Source organism: Petaurus breviceps, unplaced genomic scaffold, assembly GCF_028583685.1.
Source record: "Petaurus breviceps papuanus isolate PSGF00001 unplaced genomic scaffold, PetGlider_PUasm1.0 126, whole genome shotgun sequence".
NCBI lineage: Eukaryota > Metazoa > Chordata > Mammalia > Diprotodontia > Petauridae > Petaurus > Petaurus breviceps.
Window position 1 is genome coordinate 20493622 of NW_027185655.1, and position 23607 is coordinate 20517228.

A 23607-nucleotide genomic window follows, 5' to 3' on the forward strand; every position below is an offset into this window, starting at 1 on the left:
TAGCTTTGGGCAACAAACCTCTTTTAACCCTAGTTTCCTCATCTGAAAGAAGGGGTGGGACTTGATCCCTGTAGGGTCCTTTCCAGCCCAAGATCAGGGATCTGGGCTCTACTCTATGTTGGACTTGGTGGTTTACACAATGCCCTTTACATATGTTATTTTTATGGATTTTCTGAATCATCTTATGAGGTAGGTAATCAAAGCAATATTATTCCTGTTTCACAGTTGAGGAAACTGAGATAGAGGACTGAAGTGACTTGTCCAAATGGTGACAGTAACATGATCAAAAATCATTTCACATGGAGCCCTTGCCATAAAAACAAAAGAGCTGCTGGTCAGGAAGAAGAAAACTTGGATTGTAGTTAGAAGATTTCAAGGCAATAAATCACACACACACACACACACACACACACACACATTTTGCCCTTTAGAAATACAACTTGCATGGCCAATGGAATAATGGATTGTTCTGAAGACATGCATCTCAGTCAATTCAGACCATCTTATTTCTGCTTTTGAATTTGATATATGTTATAAAATCACTGTCATTCAACGCAGACATCCATGGCCCAAGGTTGCATATCATTTTCCATGAGTTACTTTTTCAAATGTTTGAGTAAGCATAATGATAAAGTGGAAAGAACATTGGTTCTGACATCAGAAGATGTGGAGTTGAATTCTTTCTCTGATGCTTACTATCTGTGGGAAACTGTGCAAATGAATCAATCTCTTTGGGACTTAGTTTTCTATCTTGTAAAATGAGAAACTTTGACTAGAAGCCGCTACAGTCTTTTCCAGCTCTGGATCTCTGATCCGCAGCCCAAAACTCTGAAATTTCTCTAGCTGATCCAAATTTCTCTAACCCATCATTCCATTTTTCTCTGTGCCTCAGTTGGTACATATTTTAATATGATGCTATAGATAGATAAATAGATAGATAGATAGATAGATAGGTAGGTAGATAGATCTTTTTGCGTATCAAATAAATATTTTTTTGGATTTCAAGATGTTTGTTACATTCAACATCAGAAATCTAAATCAAAGTTAATTGACTGAGATGCTGTAGTTGCTACTAGGTTCCTTCTCTAGGCCATCCAGAAGTAGCTGATGGCCATTTGTAGAAACCAGGAACTATGGCTCAGGAGAGCTACTTCTACTTTAGCACCTTTTTAATTTTTAAAATAAATATTAAGCACGTACTATGTGCCAGGCACTGTGCTAAGTGCTGGTGATATAAAAGGAAGAAAAAGACAGTCCCTGCCTGCAAAGAGCAATGTAATGAATGAGACAACATATAAACAGACAAAGACAAAGCCAGCTCTGGACAGGATAAATAAGAAATAAATAATAGAAGGAAGATGCTGGAATTAAGAGGGCTTGGGGAAGGCTTTCTGTAGGAGGTGGGATTTTATTTGGGACTTCAAGGTAGCCGGGAAGGTCAGTGGTCAGAGTGGAGGAGGGAGAGCATTCCAGACACAGGGGCAGCCAAAAAGAATGGCAGAGCTGGAGAGATGGAGTGTCTTGTTTGCAGAACAGCCAGGAAGCCACTGTTACTGGCTCAAAGAGTTTATGTTGGCAAGTAAGGGAAGACTAGAAAGGTAGGAGGGGGCTAGGTTATGAAGGGGTTTGAATACCAAGCAGAGGATTTAGTTTCTGCTCCTGGAGGCAACAGGGAGCCACATGGGAAACTTTGCTCCCTGCTTAATGTCCAGTAGATCTATTCTGCATTGTCTCCATGGGGGCACCCCAGTGTCTATAATACCTACCTCAATTATGGTTCTGCTATCAGGCAGATCTTGCTTACTTTCACATAATCTGGCTCCCCAGAGGCAACACACCATTATATTAATGCCATTTAAAAGTTTTAAATTAAGATAGGACAGAGGAGAGAGTAGAAATAGCTGTGGGTTGAGAATCTTGCCACTACTTTGAATTACTCCTAAATCATCACATCCTACTACCATTCATGGCAAACCACTTTACTATGGTTATTTATTGTATTATCAACTACAGCAGCTGCAGTTTCCAGAAGGGTTGTGGGTTAATCCTTGGCCAGTATGTCACTCAGCCCTTGTAGCTCTTTATTCATATTGCCCTGTTCGTGGAAGTTCACAGGAGCTTTTATGCAAAGTTATAATTAGGACTTGAAAACCACATAAGCAAAACTGAAAAAAAAATTGTAGGAGGAAAAAATTATGGTGCAGACTCATTAAAGTTCCCACCTAGAATTCTTTCTTTGAGTTTATAGAAGAAAAAAAAAGCCAGTGTGACAGACTTGTAATAAAAAAACAAACAAACAAAAAACACCAAAGTGGTTTATTGTTTGTAAATTGACTTGTGTACATGGGGATTATGTTCTAGAAACAGCTGAGGCACAGAAACTTGGAACTTGGGGTTTGAACTTTTTATTTCTGCTGTTAAGTTTTGATAGCTCAGTTTACAACCTTCCAGATTTGAGCAAACAACATTTGTATAAAGCTTTGGGAGAACTTGAAGGGTGTTGGCAAATGCCTTTGAGGAACTGAGGGGGCAAAACTCAGTCTGTAGGAACCAGTGGGTAGTTTTGATTCATAGTCAATCACCAACATACAGTGAAATCTTCCTGTGTATAGAACACTGTACTAGACAGAAGGAAAGGGGGGAGGGGTGGGAAGCATTTATCCATCAAGTCACCTGAGAAGTAAAGTGAAAAAAAAAAGCTCTGGATTTGGAATCAAAGGACCTGGCTTCAAATCTTGTCTCTGCTATCCAAGTGACCCTCCCTAAGTATCTCTGGGTCTCAGTTTCCTCCTCTGTTAAAAAAAAGGAGTGGACTAGATGACCTTTACTTCCCCTTCCAGTTCTCAGTTTATGATCTTATTGGTATCTGTGTTAGAGTCTTACTTACAATCTACTTGAACAGATACAAAAAATATATGAGACCCCAGAAAATAAACACAAAGACCTACCTGACTATTTTGTTTGAGGGGACCACCATTTTCTATCTAGGATCACCACCTTGGAGGTGTCCTTAATTCCTTACTCTCCCTCATCCCACATGGCCAATCAGTTTCCAAGTTTTGTTGATTCTATTTGATGTCTCTCACATACATCTCCTCTCTACTCAACATGGCTATTTTTCTAGTTCAGACACTCATTAACTCTTGCATCGACCACTGCAATAGCCTAAACTTCCCACCTCCTGTCTCTTCCTTATCTATCAAGCTGTTCCATGGCTGCAAAATTGATGTCCCTAAAGCGTAGGCCTGACTACATTTAATGGTCTTCTCCATTGGCTTCCCATTGCCTCTGTCTACCTGTCCAGGCTTGCTATACATTATTCTTCACATTCTCTATAAAACACTGAGATTGGCCCTTCTATTGATCCCTGTAATCGTCATTCCATCTCCTATTGTCTCATTGACTATTCCTCATGCCTGAATGCAGTTCCTTAGCGCCCCCACTTCTTAGAACCCCTAGCTCCCCAAAGCTCAGCTCAGGCCACATCTCCTGCATGAAGCCTTTTCTGATAAGCTGTTGCTGCTAGTATATCTCCTCTCTTCCCACCTTATTTGCTTCAATACCTTATATTTTTTATTACTTCTATTTTGTTATGTGACATATAAAAAGTTCAAGAGACATAGTTTCTGGGTAATTAATAATTTTATTAATCATGCTAGTAATGATTAATAAAAGGGGTCAATGACTCTCATGGAATCTACTTAATGCTTATATGTCCTTGGAAGAATGAGTGTTCCTGAGGGTGTCAATCAACTCTGACTGGTCAACAATTGATGAGAAGAATGAATATTTATAATGAGAAGTGGGCCTACTCTTTTTTTTTGGAGGGAAATTGGGGTTAAGTGACTTGCCCAAGGTCACACAGCTAGTTTTTGTGCTAAGTGTCTGAGGCCAGATTTGAACTCAGCTCCTCATGACTCCAGGGCTGGTGCTCTCTTCACTGTGCCACCTAGCTGCCCCAAAGTGGGCCTATTCTAATGAGGGGCTGGGAGAGATGACTCTAATCACTCACTCTTGAACAGGAAGACTTATCTCTTATTCAAACTACCCCCACTTAGGGAAATCTAGACCAAAAAAAAGGGTCCACCTCTGCTCAGACCTAGCTAAGTGGAACACAATGTACCAGAATTCATCTTAGACTAAATTAGGTTCTCTAGTTGAGTGGGGTCTCCCACCCAGGATCAAAAGACATGTACCCAGGTTATTTGAGCAATCTTATCCTCAACAATTCCTTCAGTTTAATGTAATTCAATGATTATTAATATATAAGAGAGAAATAATAATTTCTCTCAGTAAATACTTCTATGTGAGCACAACATTTTCCCTGATGGACAATAAGCTCCTTGAGGTCAAGGGCTGTTTAATTTTTGCCTTTGTATCCTTAACATAGTGCCTGGTACATAGCAGGTGCTAACAGTTAATTGCTGGTTGATGGACTGTGATAGAGATACAACAGGTCCCCATTGGGCCCAGCCAAAACAACAGTATTTAATTTGCCAACATAGTGCAGGTGTGGAAAACTATTCATTTGGACAAAGTTTTAGAGCATAAGCAGAGATTATAGGGTAACACAGGGACAGGTTAATCCTCCCCTGACTTTTCAGCTACAGTCATGTGCTAGGGGCAAGCTTCAAGCTGAGTTTGTCAGGAAAAATGCAAGAGTTCTTGCTGGGTCGTCTGCAGTCTGGCTTCCTTCCTGAGGGAGTGATGCTGACCCAGCATCTAAGGCTGCAGAGGCACCTTGTTGGGGCTGGGTCCTGTTCTGCAGCAGGATGATGAAGTGAGAACACAAGGACTTGGAGTCAGAAGGTCTGGTTTTGAATTCCAACCCTGACACAATTTCAGTAGCAGCTGACATTTGCACAGTGCTGTAGACAGTGAACAAAGCTTGTTTACGTGTTACCCCACTCAGAAACCAGTGGAACCCTTGGCAAATGAGTTAAGCTCCTTGGGTCTCAGTTTTGGCCTCTATAAAATACAGATAATAGCATTTTTACCAATGATCTCATGTAGTCAATGTGAGGAAAATGCTTTCTACCAGCTACTTGGGCTGCCCCATGAAGGCAGGACCTTGTTTCACTTCCCCCCTCCCTTCTCAGTGTTTGTTGGAACTAAATTGAATTGCCCTTACCAAGTTCCACAGCTGCTCCAAAGGCAGCAACCAGACCACCCTTAGAAACTTGATTCGGACATGACCATGAACCTGGTGTGTGAGAGGGGAGAAGAACCCTGAGCTTGAATGAATGATCAAGTATTTATTGAGTGCCTACTGTATGGAAAGTAGTGTGCTAGGGTTCTGGGGCTAGATATGTGGAGAAAAGTGAGAAACAGTCTTTGCCTTCAAGGCAAGAATACAACACATATATGATAATGAGGCTGGGAAAGGAAGTTTTGATCTGGGGATTTGCATTGATAAGAGTTGAAAACCAATAAATTGTCTTCCTCCTTTCCTCCCTCCTTCCCTTCCTTCCTTCCTTCATCCTTCCTTCCTTCATCCCTTCATCCTTCCTTCCTTCCTTCCTTCCTTCCTTCCTTCCTTCCTTCCTTCCTTCCTTCCTTCCTTCCTTCCTTCCTCCCTCCCCTCATTCCTTCCTTCATTTAGATTTTTTTCTTCATATATTCTGTTTTACACTGCAAAGAGATTACACCCACTTCATGAGAAGTTTCTCACAATAAAGTAAAACAATTAAGTAAAACCAACATTTCACATCTTGAGCACACGCCCCCAACCCTCTATTTTTAAAAGTGAACAAGAATTCATTTTCTTTTCCTTCAATCCTTCACCCCAATTAAGAAAGAAAAAGAAAAATCTTGTAACAAATATTCTTAGTCAAGCAAAACAAACTGCCTCAATGGCTGTATGCAATATATATATATATATATATGTATATATATATATATGTTTCATTCTGTACCCTAAATGTGTCACATCTCTATATTGGATAGTATTTTTCATCATCAGTCCTCTGGATAATATTGATATTACAAAAAATGAACAATTTTAAGGATTTTTATAGACTGATGAAGAATGAAATGAGTAAAACCAGGAGAATAACTTACACAATAACAGCATTATAAAAAACAAACCTCTTTGAAAGTTGTAAGAACCATGATCAATACAATCATAACCTTTCCAGTAGCAATGGTAATATTTTTTTAAATTAAATTTTATGTTTACTCTTAGTTTACAGCATTCATTTCCACAAGATTTTGAATTACAAATTTTCTCCTCGTCTTTCCCCTACCCACCACCCCAAAACAGCAATCCCACTGTATATCCCCTTCCCCAATCTGCTCTATCCTATAATCTCCCCCACCCCTCCTCCAACTTTCCAGTAGGGCAAGATGGATATCTATACCCTAGTGCCCGTATATCTTATTTCCCAGTTGCATATAAAAATAATAATAATATATTTTTTAAACATTTGATTTTAAAACTTTGAATTCCAGATTCTTTCCCTTCCTCCCTTGTCACCCACCCATACTGGGAAGATAAGCAATTCAATATAGCTTGTACATATGTAGCTATGCAAAACATTTCCATAGTGGATATATTGTGAAAGACTGACTATATTTCCCTCCATCCTGTCCTGCCCCCACTTTTTCTATTCTCTACTTTGACCCTGTCCCTTTTGAAAAGTGTGTGCTTCTAACTTCCCTCCCCCAACCTGCCCTCCCTTCCATCATCCCCCCTCCCATCCCCTTCCCCCCTACTCTCCTGTAGTGTGTATGTCATTCCCTCCCTAAGCCAAATTAAATGATAGTAAGGTTGACCCATTCCCTTTTGCCTTCCTGTTCTTCCCCTCCATTGTAACAGTTTTCCCTTGCCTCTTCTATATGAGATAGTTTATCCCATTCTGTCTCTCCCCATCTCCTCTCATTATATTCCTCTCTCACCTCTCAATTTCACATTTTAAATATCATCCCGTACTATTCAACTGGTCCTGTGCCTTCTGTCTATGTATAGCTGTACACATATACACACACTCACATATGTATTCATATGCCCATATACTCTCCTATATAGACATATATATGTGTTTATATGTATGTATATATGTGTGTTTATGTATATATGTGTGTGTGTATGTGTATGTGTGTATACACACATTTCTATTCCCTTCAACTATTCTCATACTGAGAAAAGTTTCATAAGTTACAATTATCGTTTTTCCACGTAAGGATTTAAATAGTTCAACTTTGATAATTTCCTTATGATTTCTTTTACCTTCTCATGCTTCTCTTGCTTCTTGTATTTGAATGTCAAATTTTCTATTTAACTCAGGATTTTTCATCAGGAATGCTTCAAAGTCCTCTATTCCACTGAATGACCATATTTTACCCTGAAACATGATACTCAGTTTTGCTGGGTAGGTGATTCTTGGTTTTAATCCCAGCTTTGACCCCTGGAATATCATATTCCAAGCCCTTCGATTCCTCAATGTAGAAGCTGCCAGATCCTATGTTTGTTTCCCTGATTGTGTTTCCACAATATTCAAATTGTTTCTTCTTGGCTGCTTGTAATATTTTCTCCTTGATCTGGGAATTCTGGAATCTGGCTATAATATTCCTAAGAGTTTTCTTTTTGGGATCTTTTTCAAGAGGTGATAGGTGAACTTTTTCAACCTCTATTTTGCCCTCTGGTTCTAAAACATCAGGGCAGTTTTCTTTGAGAACTTCCTGGAGGATGATTTCTACGTTCTTTTTTTTGATCATGGCTTTCAAGTAGTCCAACAATTTTTAAATTCTCTCTCCTGGATCTATTTTCCAGGTCAGTGGTTTTTCCAATGAGATATTTCTATTTGCCTTCTATTTTTTTATTTGTTTGGATATGTTTAATAGTATCTTGATTTCTCATAAAGTCATTAGCTTCCATTTGCTCCAATCTAATTCTGAAGGAATGATTCTCTTCAGTGAGCTTTTGAGATTCTTTTTCCATCTGGCAAATCTGACTCTTTAAGGCATTCTTCTCCTCATTGGCTTTTTCAACCTCTTTTGCCATTTGAGTTAGTCTATTTTTTAAGGTGTTATTTTCTTCAGTCAGTTTGTTGACTCTCTTTTCATGATTTTCTTGCATTGTTCTCATTTCTCTTCCCAATTTTTCCTCCATTTCTCTTATTTGGTTTTCAAAATCCTTCTTAAGCTCCTCTATGACCTGTAACCAATTCATATTTTTCTTGGTAGCTTTTGGTGCAGGAATTCTGACTTTGTTGTCTTCCTCCTGTTCCATGCTTTGATCCTTTTTGTCCCCAAAATAGGAATCTTAAGTTGGATTGTTGTGCTTCCTTTGTTTCCTTTGCTTGCTCATGTTGCCACTCAATGACTTGACTTTTGAGCTTTTTGCCACAGTAGAACTCTGCTTTCAGAGAGGAGAATTTTTTTTGATCATGGCTTTCAAGTAGTCCAACAATTTTTAAATTCTCTCTCCTGGATCTATTTTCCAGGTCAGTGGTTTTTCCAATGAGATATTTCTATTTGCCTTCTATTTTTTTATTTGTTTGGATATGTTTAATAGTATCTTGATTTCTCATAAAGTCATTAGCTTCCATTTGCTCCAATCTAATTCTGAAGGAATGATTTGTCCCAAATCACTGGGGTTTTCTCAGCTGCCAGAGCTGTTAGTTGGGTGTCCTCTCTGAAACCTCCACTGGCTCTGGCACCTGGGCACACACCCAAGGGATCTCCACCCTAGACAGCGATCCAGATCCAAGCAGGTTAAAATAAGAGCAATTGCCCCTCAGAACAGTTGCTTAGTCCCCCTACCATCTGCAGGCCAGGATCTCTGAAGCAGCCACACCATGGTGGCTGCTGTGCCTCAGACACTTCTCCCTCTGGGGCAGAGGCCAGACTGCACTCCTGGACCCCCTGTTCCCAAAGTCCACACTGACCTCTCACTTTGTCTTTGGCATTTATGGGCTGATAATTCTGGAAACTGTGACAGCTGCTGGTGATCTACTCTCCTGACATCCCTCTAGCTGTGCCTGGTCAGGCCACCCTGAGGCTAAAACCGTGGGCTTATGCAGGGCTGAGTTCTGTTCCCAGTGTGCTGCAATGGACCCTTCCTTGTCTGCCTGCCAGGCTGCCTTCACCAGGAGATTTGTTTCTCTCTGTCACTTTGTGGGTTCTGTAGCCCTAAAGTTTGTTTAGGGTCATTTTTATAGGTATTTGAAGTGGTTATTGGGGGAGCAGAGAGAGTTTTCCTGCTTCTATGCCGCCATCTTGGCTCTGCCTCCCCCCCCCCCCCAAATGGTAATATTGCGTTGATACCTGTTCCCAGAGCAAGAAGTGGAAATCTGCAGAAAGGGCATAGGGGTTTATATGTGTGGTAGTAGGCCAAAATTCCAGCAGAAGTGGGAAGGCCCAGGTTTCCTGGTGGGTGGAAAGATGGGGTTCTAATCATGGCTTGTGCCTATCTAGGTGTTACAGGTGAGTTTCCACTCAGTGGGGCTCACTCACCAATGAGGACCAGTCTTTCGGTGCTTGACTCTGAGTTGAGTGCCAGAGCTGGGTGGATTAACTCCACCTGAGTGGTGATAATAGAGGGCATAGCCTCTGGAGGTCCAGATTAAAGGCTAAAGATCTGAGGTTGAGGCCTAGCTTTGGAATTTACTAGTTATGTGACTATGATTGGGTCATTTAGCCTTTTTTTTTTCTTTTTTTGGAGGGGGGAAGGTAGGGTAATTGGGGTGAAGTGACTTGCCCAAGGTGACATGGCTAGTGCTAAGTATCTGAGGCCAGATTTGAACTTAGGTCCTCCTGACTCCAGGGCTAGTGCTCTGTTCACTGCACCACTTAGCTGCCCCCATTTAGCCTTTCTAAGACCAAGTCTTTGCATATGAAAAATGTTTATCCTGTCTCACTCACAGGGTAGCTGTAAACAGAGCCATAGCTACACTTTTCTATACTTTGGAAAATGGCCACAACAGATGCCCAGGGACATGATTACAGAAGGCATATTCATATGAAGAGCGGAGAGGCCATGCCCCACCATGGGAAGCTTTTGCTTGGGAGTTTACCTTCTCCCCCACTTCTGGCCCATCTGGCAGAAGTGACACACATATACTAATAAATACAAGGCTGGACTTGGAATCAGTAAGACTTCAGTTCAAATTTCACTTCAGACTCTAAGCATATATGAGACCTTGGCCACTTGAGGTCTCTGTGCCTCAGTTTCCTCATTTCCCAAATGAGCATGGCTTCTAAGTCCCATCCCAATTTTAAATCTGAGATCCTATATGTTAATTATTCATGACCAGTAGGTGCTAAGGTAAATTGTTTCTTTACACTTGAATCCTTACTGGGGATCCTGGGTGGTAGGGCTGGCATGCTTACAATAAACAGATGTTTTGAGGGAAAAGTCTGAAAGATTTCTTGAATCAATGCTTTTCCTCCTCAAAGTGCTCAGAATCATGTTGGAGGTGAAAGGAACCATGGGAAGCATCCAATCAAGCTTCTTTATCTTACAGAGTGGGAACCTGAGACCCTTAACAAAAGGAAGAAACTTGCCCAAGGTCACAGAAGGTGGCAAGTTAAACACTCATGGAAATCAAGGTGTGAAGTCCAATAGAGTCCATATTTCATACTCTCTTAGATTGTTGCAGCTGAAAGATAATTTGGAGACAACTTTGTCCACCTCCCTCATTTTATACAGGAGGAAAGAGAGGCCAAGAGTTAGTGTAAGAGCAAGGACTAGACAAGGTCTCTTGATTTCCAACCCAGGCTGTTGAAACTTGGCCTCCTCCCAGGACACTGGTCCTTCCAGAGCAGTAGTTCCTTGTCTTATGACTCAGTGTAAGCAACTGAATACCCTGGGCCCCAAGCCCAGACCCTCCCCTCCCCCAAACATCAGTAGGGAAGTCTGAGAAATAAGGGAGGGCAAAACTTAGAAGGAAAAATGAAGGCACCCAGGATGGGAAATGTAGATGAATGTCATGGAATACTATCGTGCTGTAAGAAATGATGAAGGAAATCATTCCAGAGAATCCTAGAAAAATCTAATGAAGTGATAATGAACTGATAGAGTGAAGAAAGCAGAACCAGAAGAAGAATTTATACAATAACAACAATATCATAAAGACAATCAACTTTGAAAAATCTCAGAAATTCTGATCAGTACAACAATCAACCAGGATTCCAGAAAACAGGCTGCCCACCTCCCAGTAGAGGAGCTGTAGACTCAAAATGCAGATTGAGACATTTTTTAAAGATGTGACCAATGTGGACAGTTGTTTTCCATGACGTATACATATTTTTATCAGGAGATTTTGTATTTCTTGTTTTATCAATGGAGATAGGAAGGAGAAAATGGAAGATCTTTGTTTGAAAATGAAATAAAATTGAATTATTAACCAAAACCAAAGTTTCTGTCATGGCAGAAACTCTGCCTCTAGCTCAAATCCAGTCCAGTCTCTTCCCAGACTAAGAAGAATACAAATCCTTGGATCCTCAATGACTCATTCCTGCTGGAGAGGCAACCAGTTCAAGAGACACTTATTTAGAGAATTTCACTAATTTAGGGAAAATGGGCAGAACTTTAAGTCTCCTCTATATTTACCATGACAATCCCAGAATAACCTTAATATAATATGACAATTGTCAAATAATAATGTCACTAATGTTTCCAAAGTGCTTTCCCCATAACAATCCATTGAGGTGGTTTGTGGGTTATTATCTCTATATCTATAGAATCATGGAATCCTGGAGTTGAAAGAATCTTCCAACGCCATCCAGTCCAAGCCACACAAATACAAGAAGCCTCTTTATAGCATTTCCCCTTGAGTTAAGATTTTCAAGGAGTAGAATCCAGGCCCTTCTGAAGCACCCCATTATGGAGCTTTTCTATGCAACAAGCCAAAATTTGCCTCTTTGCTCCTATTTCTGTCCTCTGGAGTCTAGCAGAACAAACCAATTCCCTTCCATTTTACAATCCTCCAAGTATTTAGAGACAGCTGTCACATCTCTGAACTGTTCTTTTCTATAGTCCAAACATCCCCATTTCTTGATGATGAAACCTCAGTAGAGAGCACTATGAATGGGGTATACATATATATATATATATATATATATATATATATGTTATCTGATAGGGTTGCTGGGTCTGTTGGTCTTATATAAATACTTTAACACTTTTCTTTGTTACAGGAGTATTTAATGGAGGGAGGGACCAGGATGGAAATATGGGGAAATGATTATAGTAATAAAAAGAAAAAGTCATCAACAAAGTGAAAAAACCAAAAAAGCCCAAACATCCCTAGTTCTTTCAATGAATCCTGATATGGCATGCTGAAGGCTCTTCCCCATCCTTTCTCTCTCCTCTGGACATCCTCCAATTTATTATTGTGCTTCCTAAAATGTCATGCCCAGAGCTGAATATAGTATACCAAATGTGGTTTGACCTGAGTAGGGAACAGTGGGACGCTCACTTCCCCAGTCCTGGACTTCTGCCTCCCTTTTAATATAGTTGAAGATCGAATTCACTTTTTTGGCTGCCATATTGTTCTGTCAATTCATACTAAGCTTACAGTCCATTAAGCTCCCCAGCTTTTTTTTTATACATTTGTTGTCTAACCTTGCCTTTCCCATCCTATTCTTTTGAAGCCAAGCACAAGTAACTCTATAAAGTTTCATCTTATGCAATTCAGCTCAATGTTCTAATCTGCCAGAGTCTTTTTGGATCCTCATTCCATTAGTGTCATTGGTCAATATGACAAGCATTCCATTTATACTTTCATCCAAGCTACTGATAAAATGTTAAACTGCCCAGAGTCAAGCACACATCCACAAGGACATTATCACTGTCAATGATCACCCTTTGGTTGTCATTCAACCACTTTTGAATTCACCTAACTGTATTGCAGTCACCTATGTTTAGTTCACATTTTTCTTGCTTTTCCATAAGAATAATAGGAGAGATTTTATCAAATGCCTTGTTAAAACTAGGTTAACTAAAATATCATTTCCTTGATCTGATAATCCATGAAGGCTTAGGAAAGGTTTCATATTTAAGTTCAGAGTTAATAGATGTCAGTGCTGGGTTCAAACCTTGTCCCCAAGTCTAGTGCTCTTTCTTCCATGGTAGGCTGTCCTTTGAAGGTTCTCAGGGCAGAAGAATATATCAGAAGTTATCAGGGCGGCCAGGTGGCTCAGCAAGTAAGAGCACCGGCTCCAGTGTCAGGATGACCTGGGGTTCAAATCCGGGCTCAGATACTTAGCACTACACCCAGAAATAACTGGCTGTGTAACCTTAAGCAAGTTACTTAACCCTGATTGCTTATAAAACAAAACAAAAAAAAGAAGTTATCTCCAGGGGTGTTGGAGAAAATCCAATGAGTAGGAGGCAACTGGGAGCTTTCAGGAAACTTATATCCTCTTGATTTCCAGTGAGAATGGAAATGGAAAAAGGAACCACATTCGCACACCTGAGAATGGTACTTAGGATAAGAGGCTCATAGATGTCCAGTTAGACAGGATAACAGATGATATCTAGCACAATTCCTTCATTTTACAGGTAAGAAAACTGTAGTCTAGGGAAAGACATGCTTTGCCTAAGTCACATAGGTAGTAAATGATTTACAAATCCTCTTTCTGGGGACCCATTCTTTTAGCTGTGGTCCCAAGTGGCAATTGCTTCCCTATACCTCTACCTCCCTTTGGGATAGCCTTTTTTTTAAGCAATCAGGGTTAAGTAACTTGCTCAAGGTTATACGGCCAGTTATTTCTGGGTGTGGTGCTAAGCATCTGAGCCCAGATTTGATCCCCAGGTCATCCCGACACTGGAGCTGGTGCTCTTACTCACTGTGCTACCTGGCCGCCCTGGGATAATTCTTAAACCATCCCATATAGAGGCAGACCTGCTGAATTCTTGTGCCTCTGTTTTTCTTTCCAAAGAGGAAAAGAAAGCTCTGGGAATGGTGGCAGAGCAGTCCTTAAATATTTGCATGGATTCCATGTGGAACAGACTTTTGCTTGGCTACAGAAGATGGTAGTTGGAGTAATGAGTGTTAGCTGCAAAGAGGTACATTTAGGTTTTATGTTAGGGGTAAGAATCCAACTTCCCAGCAATGAGAGCTATCCAGGGGTATGAAAGGCTGCCATTAGAGGTGAATGGGCTCCCCCTCACTGGAGCTCTCCTAGCAAAAACAAGATGACCACTTACTCTATGATAATGATCTCAAATCTACCTCTAATCTTGCATCTCCAAATGCATTTCATCTCAAACTGGATGTCCAGTTGACATCTTAAACTCAACATGTCCAGAATGGAATGTATTACGTTTTCCCCCTTAAGCCCTCCCTCCCTCCTGGCTGCCCTATTAATGAAGAGAGCAACACCATCTTTCCAGTCTGTCAGGCTGGTAATCTAGGAGTCATCCTGGGCTCCTAACTCTCTCATGCCCCATATCGAATCTCTTGGTTTTTCAATATCTCTCTAATATACCTTCTTCTCTCCTCTGGTATTGCCACCATTCTAGTACAGACCCTCATCACCTCATGCCTAGGTTATTGTTAGAGTCTGCTGCCTCCAATCCATGCTCCATTCAGCCAACAAAGTGACTTTCCTAGAGGGAGATCTGATCTCTCGTGGCTCCCTATCATTTCAGGATCAAATCCAAAATACTCTACGATTCAAAAACCTTCTAACCTAGCCCTGTCCTGCCTTTCCAGTCTTCTTATATCTTACAGTCCACCATGTTTTCTTTGATCCAATGACATTGGCCTCTTGGTTGTTCCACAAATAAGGCGCTCCATTTCTCGTCTCCAGGCATTCTATCTGGCTGTCCCCCTTGCCTGGAACACTCTATCTTCTCTGTTCTGATGACTGACCTGGTGACTTCCAAACCCCAAACCCATCTACAGGAAGGTTTCCCCAACCTATCTTAATTCCAACGCCTTCCCTCTCCTCACTGAACCCTCCTTCACACTGTTGCCAGAAAAACCTTTCTTCTTCACAGACCACATCATGTCTGCCGACATATTTTCAGTAGTTCCTATTGCCTACTGAGTATGAGGGAGACCACACGTTTGAGCCTCACTCTACAAAAGTAGTAGCAAGTATCTAAAGTCAGTGGTTAAGAATCATAATGTTGGATAAAAAAATATCTTTATTGCAAAAAAGTTTTGATGCTGGAAGTCCCCAGCTTACAAATAGCTCTATCCAAAAGTTAATTTCTAAGTTGTTGCCTGGAACTTATAATGCATTTTCCAGTAGAAATAATATTATAAATGCTATTTGGGTTCCCAAAGCAGCTCACCTTAGCCACCTAAGTCTAGTAATATGGAATCTAATCACCATATTAAAACATATTTTTATGAGACAATGCTTGCTGATATCCAGTTTGCAGGAGAATGATTTTCCCTACATGTCCTGCCCACCTTCGAGGAGCTGGCTTACATTTATCTGTCCACTCACCTTTTTCTTCACCTGTCTAGGTGAGAGTGGGGATCAAGGGTAGGTTAAAGGACTAAAAATAAGAACAGAGAGACTCTAAGCTTCTGGGCCCTGGGGAAGGCATTCTACTATTAAAGAGGTTAACTTGCATGGTAGATAAGTAGCATTTGGAGAAGTGTGGGCCAAGTCTTCATCCTGTTGTAAATCCTCTAGGAAGTAGTAGCTAAGTCAGGGACTACCTGGAAAACAAAATCCTAAACAGATTGGAAAGTAGTAAATTATTCTCAGTTGAAGATTGAAGGAAGAGATTGATTGAGAAGTAGGATGTGGGAAGGGAAGAATATGGAGGAGGTATCAGGGTGCAGCGGAGAGTGTTGAATGTAGGGTCAGAAAGCCTGGATTCCCATGCTATCCTGCCATTTGCTATATGTTTGGTGAGTGACTTAAATTTTTCCAGGTCTCAGTTTTATCATCTGTAAAATGAAGGGGTTGGCGTCTCAGGTGCCTTTTAGTTCTAGACATAATGATCCTATGTTCATCAAATATGGCCTTGGGTAGTCATTTCTCTTCATATGATTTCATTAAGATAATGAGCTGGAACTATATAAATATGAAGATACTCTGAATAATTCATTATTACTTATTACTTTGTTCATTAGGAATTCCTCTTGTACTTAATGTTGGAGTTTCCAGAAGCAAATGTGCTGGGGATTTTTTTTCTTTCTGTTTCTTTCCTTCTTTCTCTTCCTTCCTTCTTTCCTTCCTTCCTTCCTTCCTTTCCTTCTCTTTCTTTCTTCCTTCCTTCTTTACTTTCTCTTTCTTTCTTTCTTTCTTTCTTTCTTTCTTTCTTTCTTTCTTTCTTTCTTCCTTCCTTCCTTCCTTCCTTCCTTCCTTCCTTCCTTCCTTTCTTTCTTTCTTTCTTTCTTTCTTTCTTTCTTTCTTTCTTTCTTTCTTTCTTTCTTTCTTTCTTTCTTTCTTTCTTTCTTTCTTTCTTTCTTTCTTTCATTAGTAAAAGGAACTACTACCAAGGAACCTTTGCAGATCTGCAACTACTCTTAGGGAGTTTATCATCACCCTGATGTCATGGTCTTCTTCGAGAATGAAGGACAAAACACAACCTGTGAGTAGCTCAAGTTGCCTGAATGAAGAACCAGCTGGCCAGTTCCAGCTTGACCTCTCCTCTGTCTCCTCTCCTCTTCCCTCCTCTCCCATCCTCTTACCTGTGGGTGTTCTGACAAAATGAAGCTAAATTTTGGTGGTTGACAGCTACCTAATTAACTTGGCATTTACTAGCTAGGTTTCCTTCTCAAAGACAAAGCCTTAAACTCAACTCACTCAGAATCTCTCCAATTGGACAAGAATAGATCCCTGCCCAAGCAGCATTTAATGGTTGCTTTTTGGGTCCTGGGACTTGAGTAAACGTAAATAGTAACTGTTTCTCTTTTAGCCAGAAACCCTGAGGGTCTTCTCCCCCCACCCCACCCCCCAGTTTGCTTTTTTTTTGGAGGGGGAAAGGCAAGGCAGTTGGGGTTAAGTGACTTGCCCAAGGTCACACGGCTAGTAAGTGTTAAGTGTCTGAGTCCGGATTTGGACTCAGGTCTTCCTGACTCCAGGGCTGGTGCTCTATTCACTGGGCCACCTAGCAGTTCCCCAGTTTGATTTTTAAAATTATTGTTATTAAAGGAGCCACCCCTTGGCTTATTTCTTTATGGGCATTGACTCACTCAAAGTGCGAACCTGAAAAGACCCTAAAAGGGCCAGGGTCTCCCATTGCATCCTGGGCCATCTCCAGTCGTCCTGATGAATATCTGGTCACTGGACCCAGATGGCTCTAGAGGAGAAAGTGAGGCTGGTGACCTTGCACAGCCCTCCCTCACTCAAATCCAATTCACTGGCAAGTCATGTCATCATCTCCCTGATGTTATGGTTCTCTTTGAGAACGAAGGACAAACCACAAGGGGCACTGATAGATCAAGCCACTGCTTGGGATCGATCATCTGCCTAGTGTGTGTCAGAGGCAGAATTTGAACTGAGGTCTTCCTGATGTCAGCTGTACTGCCCTATATGTGAGTCCAATCATTTATTGTCTAGAAATCAATAAAACAATAGATTAAGATAAAATTCTGCTGATATCTGAGATGTAAGTGCTCACACTGAGAATTCTAACAACTGGGCCGATTTGAGCTGGCTCACCACACCCCTCTATCGTTCTAAGGGCCCCAAAGCAACTTCACATGAAATAGAATGAAATGAATTGGCTCCAATTCTGACAACTAATGTCAGTTCAGTGGGCAGAGCTAAGAGGACTATGGGTCAGGTCCAGAATGACCATCTCCAGCTTTGACCTTGCCCTTGGAAGGACCACCTCATTTCTCTTTGCTCCTTGTTTTGTCCATTAAAATAGAGGTAAGGCTCACTCTAGACTCCAGTGATCCTATTTCCCAGAGTACCTTATAAATAAATGTTAAGTATCATTTGTGGATCCAAATTCTCTCAAGGAGTAATTTAATCCTTCCCCGTGCTCCCACCCTCAATGCTAGATCAGCACATTGGGGGCCCTGCCTCAGCTCCTCTAGGCTGCTCCCTGGATAGCTCCAGAACACTGCCAGTGTTATTTTGAATTAAGTTCTCATTATTGCTATTTTAAAGATACAGAAACACAGGATTCTGCCCCTACCCTCCCCAAAGCACACAGCTTTCTTACCACACTGAATCCTCTGGTTTCTAATTCTAGGTGAGGGACAAAATGGTGTTTTTATCCAATTGCTCTCCCCACTTCCCCACCCCTCCCACCCCCAACACACACACACACACACACACACACACACACACACACTCCCTACTACCACTTCCTTTTTTTTCCATTTTAAAAACCAGATTCCTTGTTCTGCATTACTTCAGCAGTGGGGTTGGCAGTCATGAAGGCCAGTGATAACTGGGATTGCAATGGCCTTTCAAGTGCATCCAACCCTGGGAAGGACTTATTCCCAGCTTCTGTTTTATCCAGGATCTCATTTAGCTGGAAGAAAAGTGCTTTGTAGGTTGGTTTCTGTTGCTACTGAGACTTCTATGGACTGGCAGGAATTCAAACGGCTAGTGACTACATTTAATCTCTTAATAGAAACGAAAGGCTCAAATTAAAAAAAAAAAGAATCTAAAAGGGTTTTCATGTATGTTGCATCACATCTCATTCTACATGTATAATTAGATCAATCAATAAGCACCTATTAAATGCCTGCTGTATAACAGGCACTGAAAGTATACTAGGGTAGCCACTCTCCTTCGTTTTGTTTGTTTTCTCCCCTCCCATCATCCCCTCTGTTGCACAGACAGGGAGACTTCTGTTTGTAGGGAGCAAGAGATGAGGCAGCAGGACAAGGATGCTGGGATCAAGTCAAGGTCTTAGAGCCTGAGAAAGGGGATGGAAGCTACCTCTCAGTCACCAGGAATTTAACCTGGAGGACTCAAGGGGGAGAAATGAACAGGATGGGAGGAGTGCAAAGAGTTTAGTCCCAGCCAGCCCTGCCCTTGCCCACATCCTGCCTCACCTGGGATGAGCCAGCTGTCAGAAGAAACAGTGAGCGTTGCCGACAGCAATAGGACTCTGAGTGTAAAAATATCCCTTCTAGGAGCATGTGTTTGCACCTGGTCTACAGCCCATGCCCCTAAGAAGGAGGAACTGAATCTCAGAATGGATTCCTGAGTCTTTACACAATGGCCAGTCCTACTAGAAGGAGCTACCTTCACCTTCTTACAAGCCACGTGGACGGAAGGGGTTACATAGACAGGATTGTGCTTTCCTCGAGTGCTCTTTGTTTTACCTGGACACTACCTGGGTCTGAGTGAGACTGAAGGCACACAATCGCACAGTGCATGGATGTTTTCCTCCTTCTTATTGTTCCTTTGGTATGGGTTCCTAGGCAGAGGAGCTAAATTTGAATCCTGCTCCTGCATGATCTCAGACAAGTTCCTTCTCTGAGCCTGTTTCTTCATCTGTAAAATGGGCTAGGTGACTTTTGAGGGCCCTTCCAACTCTAAACTGATGAGTCTATGAAGCCCTGTGAGCCTGCCTTTTCCTATGGGGGGATGGTTCCATTGTACCAAGACTGACATAGCACTCAGTGATGTTGAACCAGTTCAGAGAAGATTCAGGTTTTGCAGCAGAACTCATTCTGATTGGATAAATCCCCAAGAAACACACCCTCTAGACTGATAAGCTGGCTTGGCTGTTGAGCCAGAGGCGGAGCTGGGCTCACTTCCTTTGTGAGAACCACAGAGAGCTGGGAACCTCTGCACACTCCACACCCCAGGGCCTACTGAGAGGGGCTCTCAGGTCCTGAACAGTAAGAGTAGTAGCTTCATAGCTCCTGGAGCCACCTGGTGGTTAAGAGCACGTCCACTGGCTGCCAAGGAGGCTTCCTGTTACCATTTTGAAATCCCCAGATGATGCTGGAGTTGGGGCTGTGCTTCTCTATCACTTGCACATGGAGAGTTTATTGAAAAAAAGACACCAATGAATGTTTCCTTTTTATTCTTGTAGAGACAGATAATTCATTCTCTGGCCTCATTGTCCAGAAGTCCAGATTCCTCAGTTTCTCAAGTCTGTAGTTCATACATGCATATTAAAGCGAATGCTCTGACCACTTCTGTAAGTCTGCACCTTGTGGCAGCAAACTGCTGTCAATTCATTAAAATTCAACAAACATTTAATAAACACCTCCTATGTGTAAGGCACTGTGCTGGGACGCTGGGGATCTAAAAACAGAAATGTAAAACAGCCCCTGCTTTCGAAGAGCTTACATTCTACTGGGAGAGATAAAGAAACATATGAGTAAAGACAAGTTAGCCTGAGGAAGGAGCTGGTACTAACATGTAGGGGATGAGGAATGATTTCTATAGGAGAAAGCACATGAGGTCAGCCTGGAAGGAGGCTGAGACCTTAGCAAGATGAGACAAAGACCAGAAGGGAGTGCAATCCAGGAATGGGGGGGGGAGGAGGAGAAGACTCTGCAAAGGTACAAGGCAGATGGGATGCCAAGCTGAGAAAATACCAAGCCATTGTAGCTAGAAAATCGTTCATGAAGTGGACTAATATGGGGTGTTTGGAAAGTTAGACCAGAACTAGACTGCAAAGGGCATTGTGGGTCAAGCTGAATGATTTTCATTTCATCCTAGATAGCCATTGACAGTCTGAGGGCAGAGGAGAGTTACATGATCATGATCATGGGCAGACCTGTATCTTAGGAAGATTGGGGTAGTTGACGGATTGGAGAAGTGTGTCCAATTAGGGAGCTGTTGGAACAGTCGAGGTGAGGGCTGATGAGGGTCCAAACCAGTGTGGTGGCTATGTGAGTGGAAAGGAGCAGACAGATGCAAGGGATATTGGGGACCAAACCAAGTGAATTGATGAAATCAAAAGGACCAATGGAAGAGGATTTCCTTTGAAGGACAGTGTAAATGGATTTTTCCAGTACCTATAGCCCAAGTCCCATTGTTCTATGGAGGGGGTGAAGGATGACAACTAAAGGGTTCCTTTGAGAAAAAAAAATCACCCATGGTCTGCAAAGATACAAGTTTCCATCATTTAGCTCTGCATGCCTACTACCCATAATGATGAAAATAAAAAAATAAACTCAAGAACCAAATAGATAAATATTAATTAGTGAGACGGGTCATAAAAAAGTCTCATAAAAAACAGCAGCCTGTTTCTTCTTGATTAGACAATTTAGTTGGTTAAAAAAAAAGAGTTGTGAATTTAACATGTTGTTAAGAAAATGCTTTGCGATATCTTAATTGAAAATTGCTTGAAAAACTGACTCCTTGTAAGTGCATTTACAAATAGCACATCTGCTTGTTAGCAAAGCTCTTTGTACATCAGGCTAGGAGCAAATGAGTACAAGGAAAATGTTCTAGAAACCATAAACGACGCGGAAAGTTTCACCCTTTTTGTGGTTGTTTGACCCAGAACAACAATGAGGGGTCACCAGAATTGACTGACTCAGTTATTTTTTTTCCCATAGCTTTTTACAAAAATCTTAAATATACACAAACATGTAAACACTGTGCTCTCTGTGAGCAGGTACTGGGCCATGGCACCCCGTGTCTCCCGCAGGGACACACAGATTCAAGTGAAATCTGTCAGGTGTCAGGTTCAAAACCAGCCATCTGAAGAGTTCTCAGCCTGAGGGGGAAAGACCACCTTGCACATGTCAGAGTTCTCTTGATGAAGAGGTAATTCGGATCCTGGGAACAGCTTTTCTTTTCCTTTTTGAGAGACGTAGCCTTTGCCCGTGGAAAGTCTTTCATACTTGGTCACGTATCGCCTGCAAAATCCACATTAAAGTTACACTCCCTCGCCAACATGCCATATGGATGGCTTCTCTTCACCCCCACCATGGACTGATTTAGGTTATAGAGCTCAGACCTAAAGCTTAGTCTCCAAAGTGATTTGAGATAGAGTATCTTTATTTCCCCTTTGGATTGGATCTTGAAGTGGACAGAGTTGGGGTGGTTTTGAGAGAGGAAGAGCTGAGTTTGAATCCTACCTTTGATACTTACTAGCTAGGTGACCCTTAGTAAGTCATGAAACTTCTCTTTGCCTCAGGTTCTCCATCAGTAAAAAGTGCTATATATACATGCATGTATATATGTAATATATGTAAGTGTGCACATGTGTGAATACATCCACACAGGTATACACACAAAATTCATCACACTACACTGTATACATGTATATACCCACATGCACATGCATGTACATGTGTAAGAAACTCCCTCAACCACTGCAGATTGGCAGGCCCTCTGGACTCTACCCACTGCATCATGTTGCCTCTCAATATATCTATATATGAAATAAATCATCAAGAAAAGACTGGTTTCTCCCTCTCCTCCCTCTACAATATGTGCAGACACACACACTCTGCAAGCCCTGGGATGCCTCAGAGCTCTGAGACCTCTTTCTTATTCCCCAGTCCTCATTTCTTAAGATCCCATACTTAGCTGGGTGTTCATGTTGGCCAGCCCATGTGGGTCAGACAGCCCCTCAAGAATGCTGTTCCAAGATGGTATTGGAGATTCTTGGGCAGAATTCTGAACCTGCACCAACTGCATGGCTGGGTTGGCCACTGCCATTTATTTACTTTTTTTTTAACATACTTAAAGAAATTCAACCATAGCACTAACCAGTGCCCTCTTCTCTTCTAAGGTGATGCATGTTCCTTAGAGGGGTTGTGTGATACTTCAAGTAGGCCCCACTTGACCCTTGGTTCCAAAACTAAGTGTTCAAAGCAATGGAGATTTCTGATAATGAATCTCAGTGTGGTGTACTGAACAGAGCGCTGGTTTCTCACTCAGGGAGACCCAAAGTCAGGTTCTGACTGACCCACTGTCCTGGTTGTGCAACGCAGGGCAAAGGTCACTTAGCCTCTCTTTGCTCTAGACAGCTCATTAAGAATGTAAGTTGTCACTGATGACATCTACATTATCCGAGAGACTTTCTTTGTACAATGTCCCCTACACTACTGAATTCACAAGTATTTAAAAGAAAAGAAAAACCTTCCTTGCTTCTTACCTGAAGGGTGCCTCCTGTCTGTCCATTTGCATGCAGACCAAGAAGGGATACTGTGAAAATTGCACTGTGGATATAAACTCCAGGCCTGCTTCAGTTTCAAAACTGACTTCTTGGCCTACATTCACAAAGGAGGAGTCCACCGTGATGTCCCCACTCACTACTAAAGCCACCCTACAGAGGAAGGTAAAATAGGAGTTAGAATTTGTGTCCGACTCTTCATGGCCCCATGGACCACAGCATGCCAGGCCCTTCTGTCCTCCACTATCTCCCAAAGTCTGTCCAAGCTTATGGTCATTGCTTCTATGATGTTATCTCTCCATCTCATTCTCTGTCATCCCCTTCTCCTTTTGCCTTCAATCTTTCCCAATAAGCAGTTATAATTTCTTAGTCTGATCTTGAAGAATTCAGCCTCTGATGACCAGAAGGAAAGGGTTACATTGAAGACTGCTGCCTTATAGGGCTGTGATAAAAGTGTACCATGGTGACCATAACCAACACTCACTGAAAATGGAAAGGGACTTTTAAAATAAATTTGGGTTTCTCCTCCCCTGCCCCTGACAAGCTCTCAATGCCAGCTGTGAGAACTGTCAGGGAAATGGAACTAATTGCTGAGTATGGGAAAACTAAGAGTACGTGTGACAGCATGTGTA

At 41.7% G+C, this 23607-nt stretch overlaps 3 protein-coding genes across 3 annotated transcripts in view; 2 read left to right on the forward strand and 1 right to left on the reverse strand.

Moving 5' to 3' along the window:
• The first annotated feature begins 2339 nt into the window (after window positions 1-2339).
• LOC138165848 (alcohol dehydrogenase E chain-like) overlaps window positions 2340-23607 on the forward strand; it is a 417804-nt gene continuing 396536 nt past the window's right edge. Inside the window, exon 1 of the mRNA XM_069094193.1 lies at window positions 2340-2349. The gene's annotated coding sequence lies outside the window, so the exon portion shown is untranslated. The remainder of the gene's footprint in view (window positions 2350-23607) is intronic.
• Window positions 2340-23607, forward strand: part of LOC138165852 (all-trans-retinol dehydrogenase [NAD(+)] ADH7-like) — a 224302-nt gene continuing 203034 nt past the window's right edge. The window contains exon 1 of the mRNA XM_069094207.1: window positions 2340-2349. The gene's annotated coding sequence lies outside the window, so the exon portion shown is untranslated. The remainder of the gene's footprint in view (window positions 2350-23607) is intronic.
• The window catches only part of MTTP (microsomal triglyceride transfer protein), a 65334-nt gene continuing 61628 nt past the window's right edge, over window positions 19902-23607 (reverse strand). Inside the window, exons 17-18 of the mRNA XM_069094143.1 lie at window positions 22958-23128; window positions 19902-21710 (exon numbers count right to left, since the gene is read on the reverse strand). Of these exons, the coding sequence (XP_068950244.1) occupies window positions 21539-21710; window positions 22958-23128 (343 nt within the window). The 3' untranslated portion in view covers window positions 19902-21538. The remainder of the gene's footprint in view (window positions 21711-22957; window positions 23129-23607) is intronic.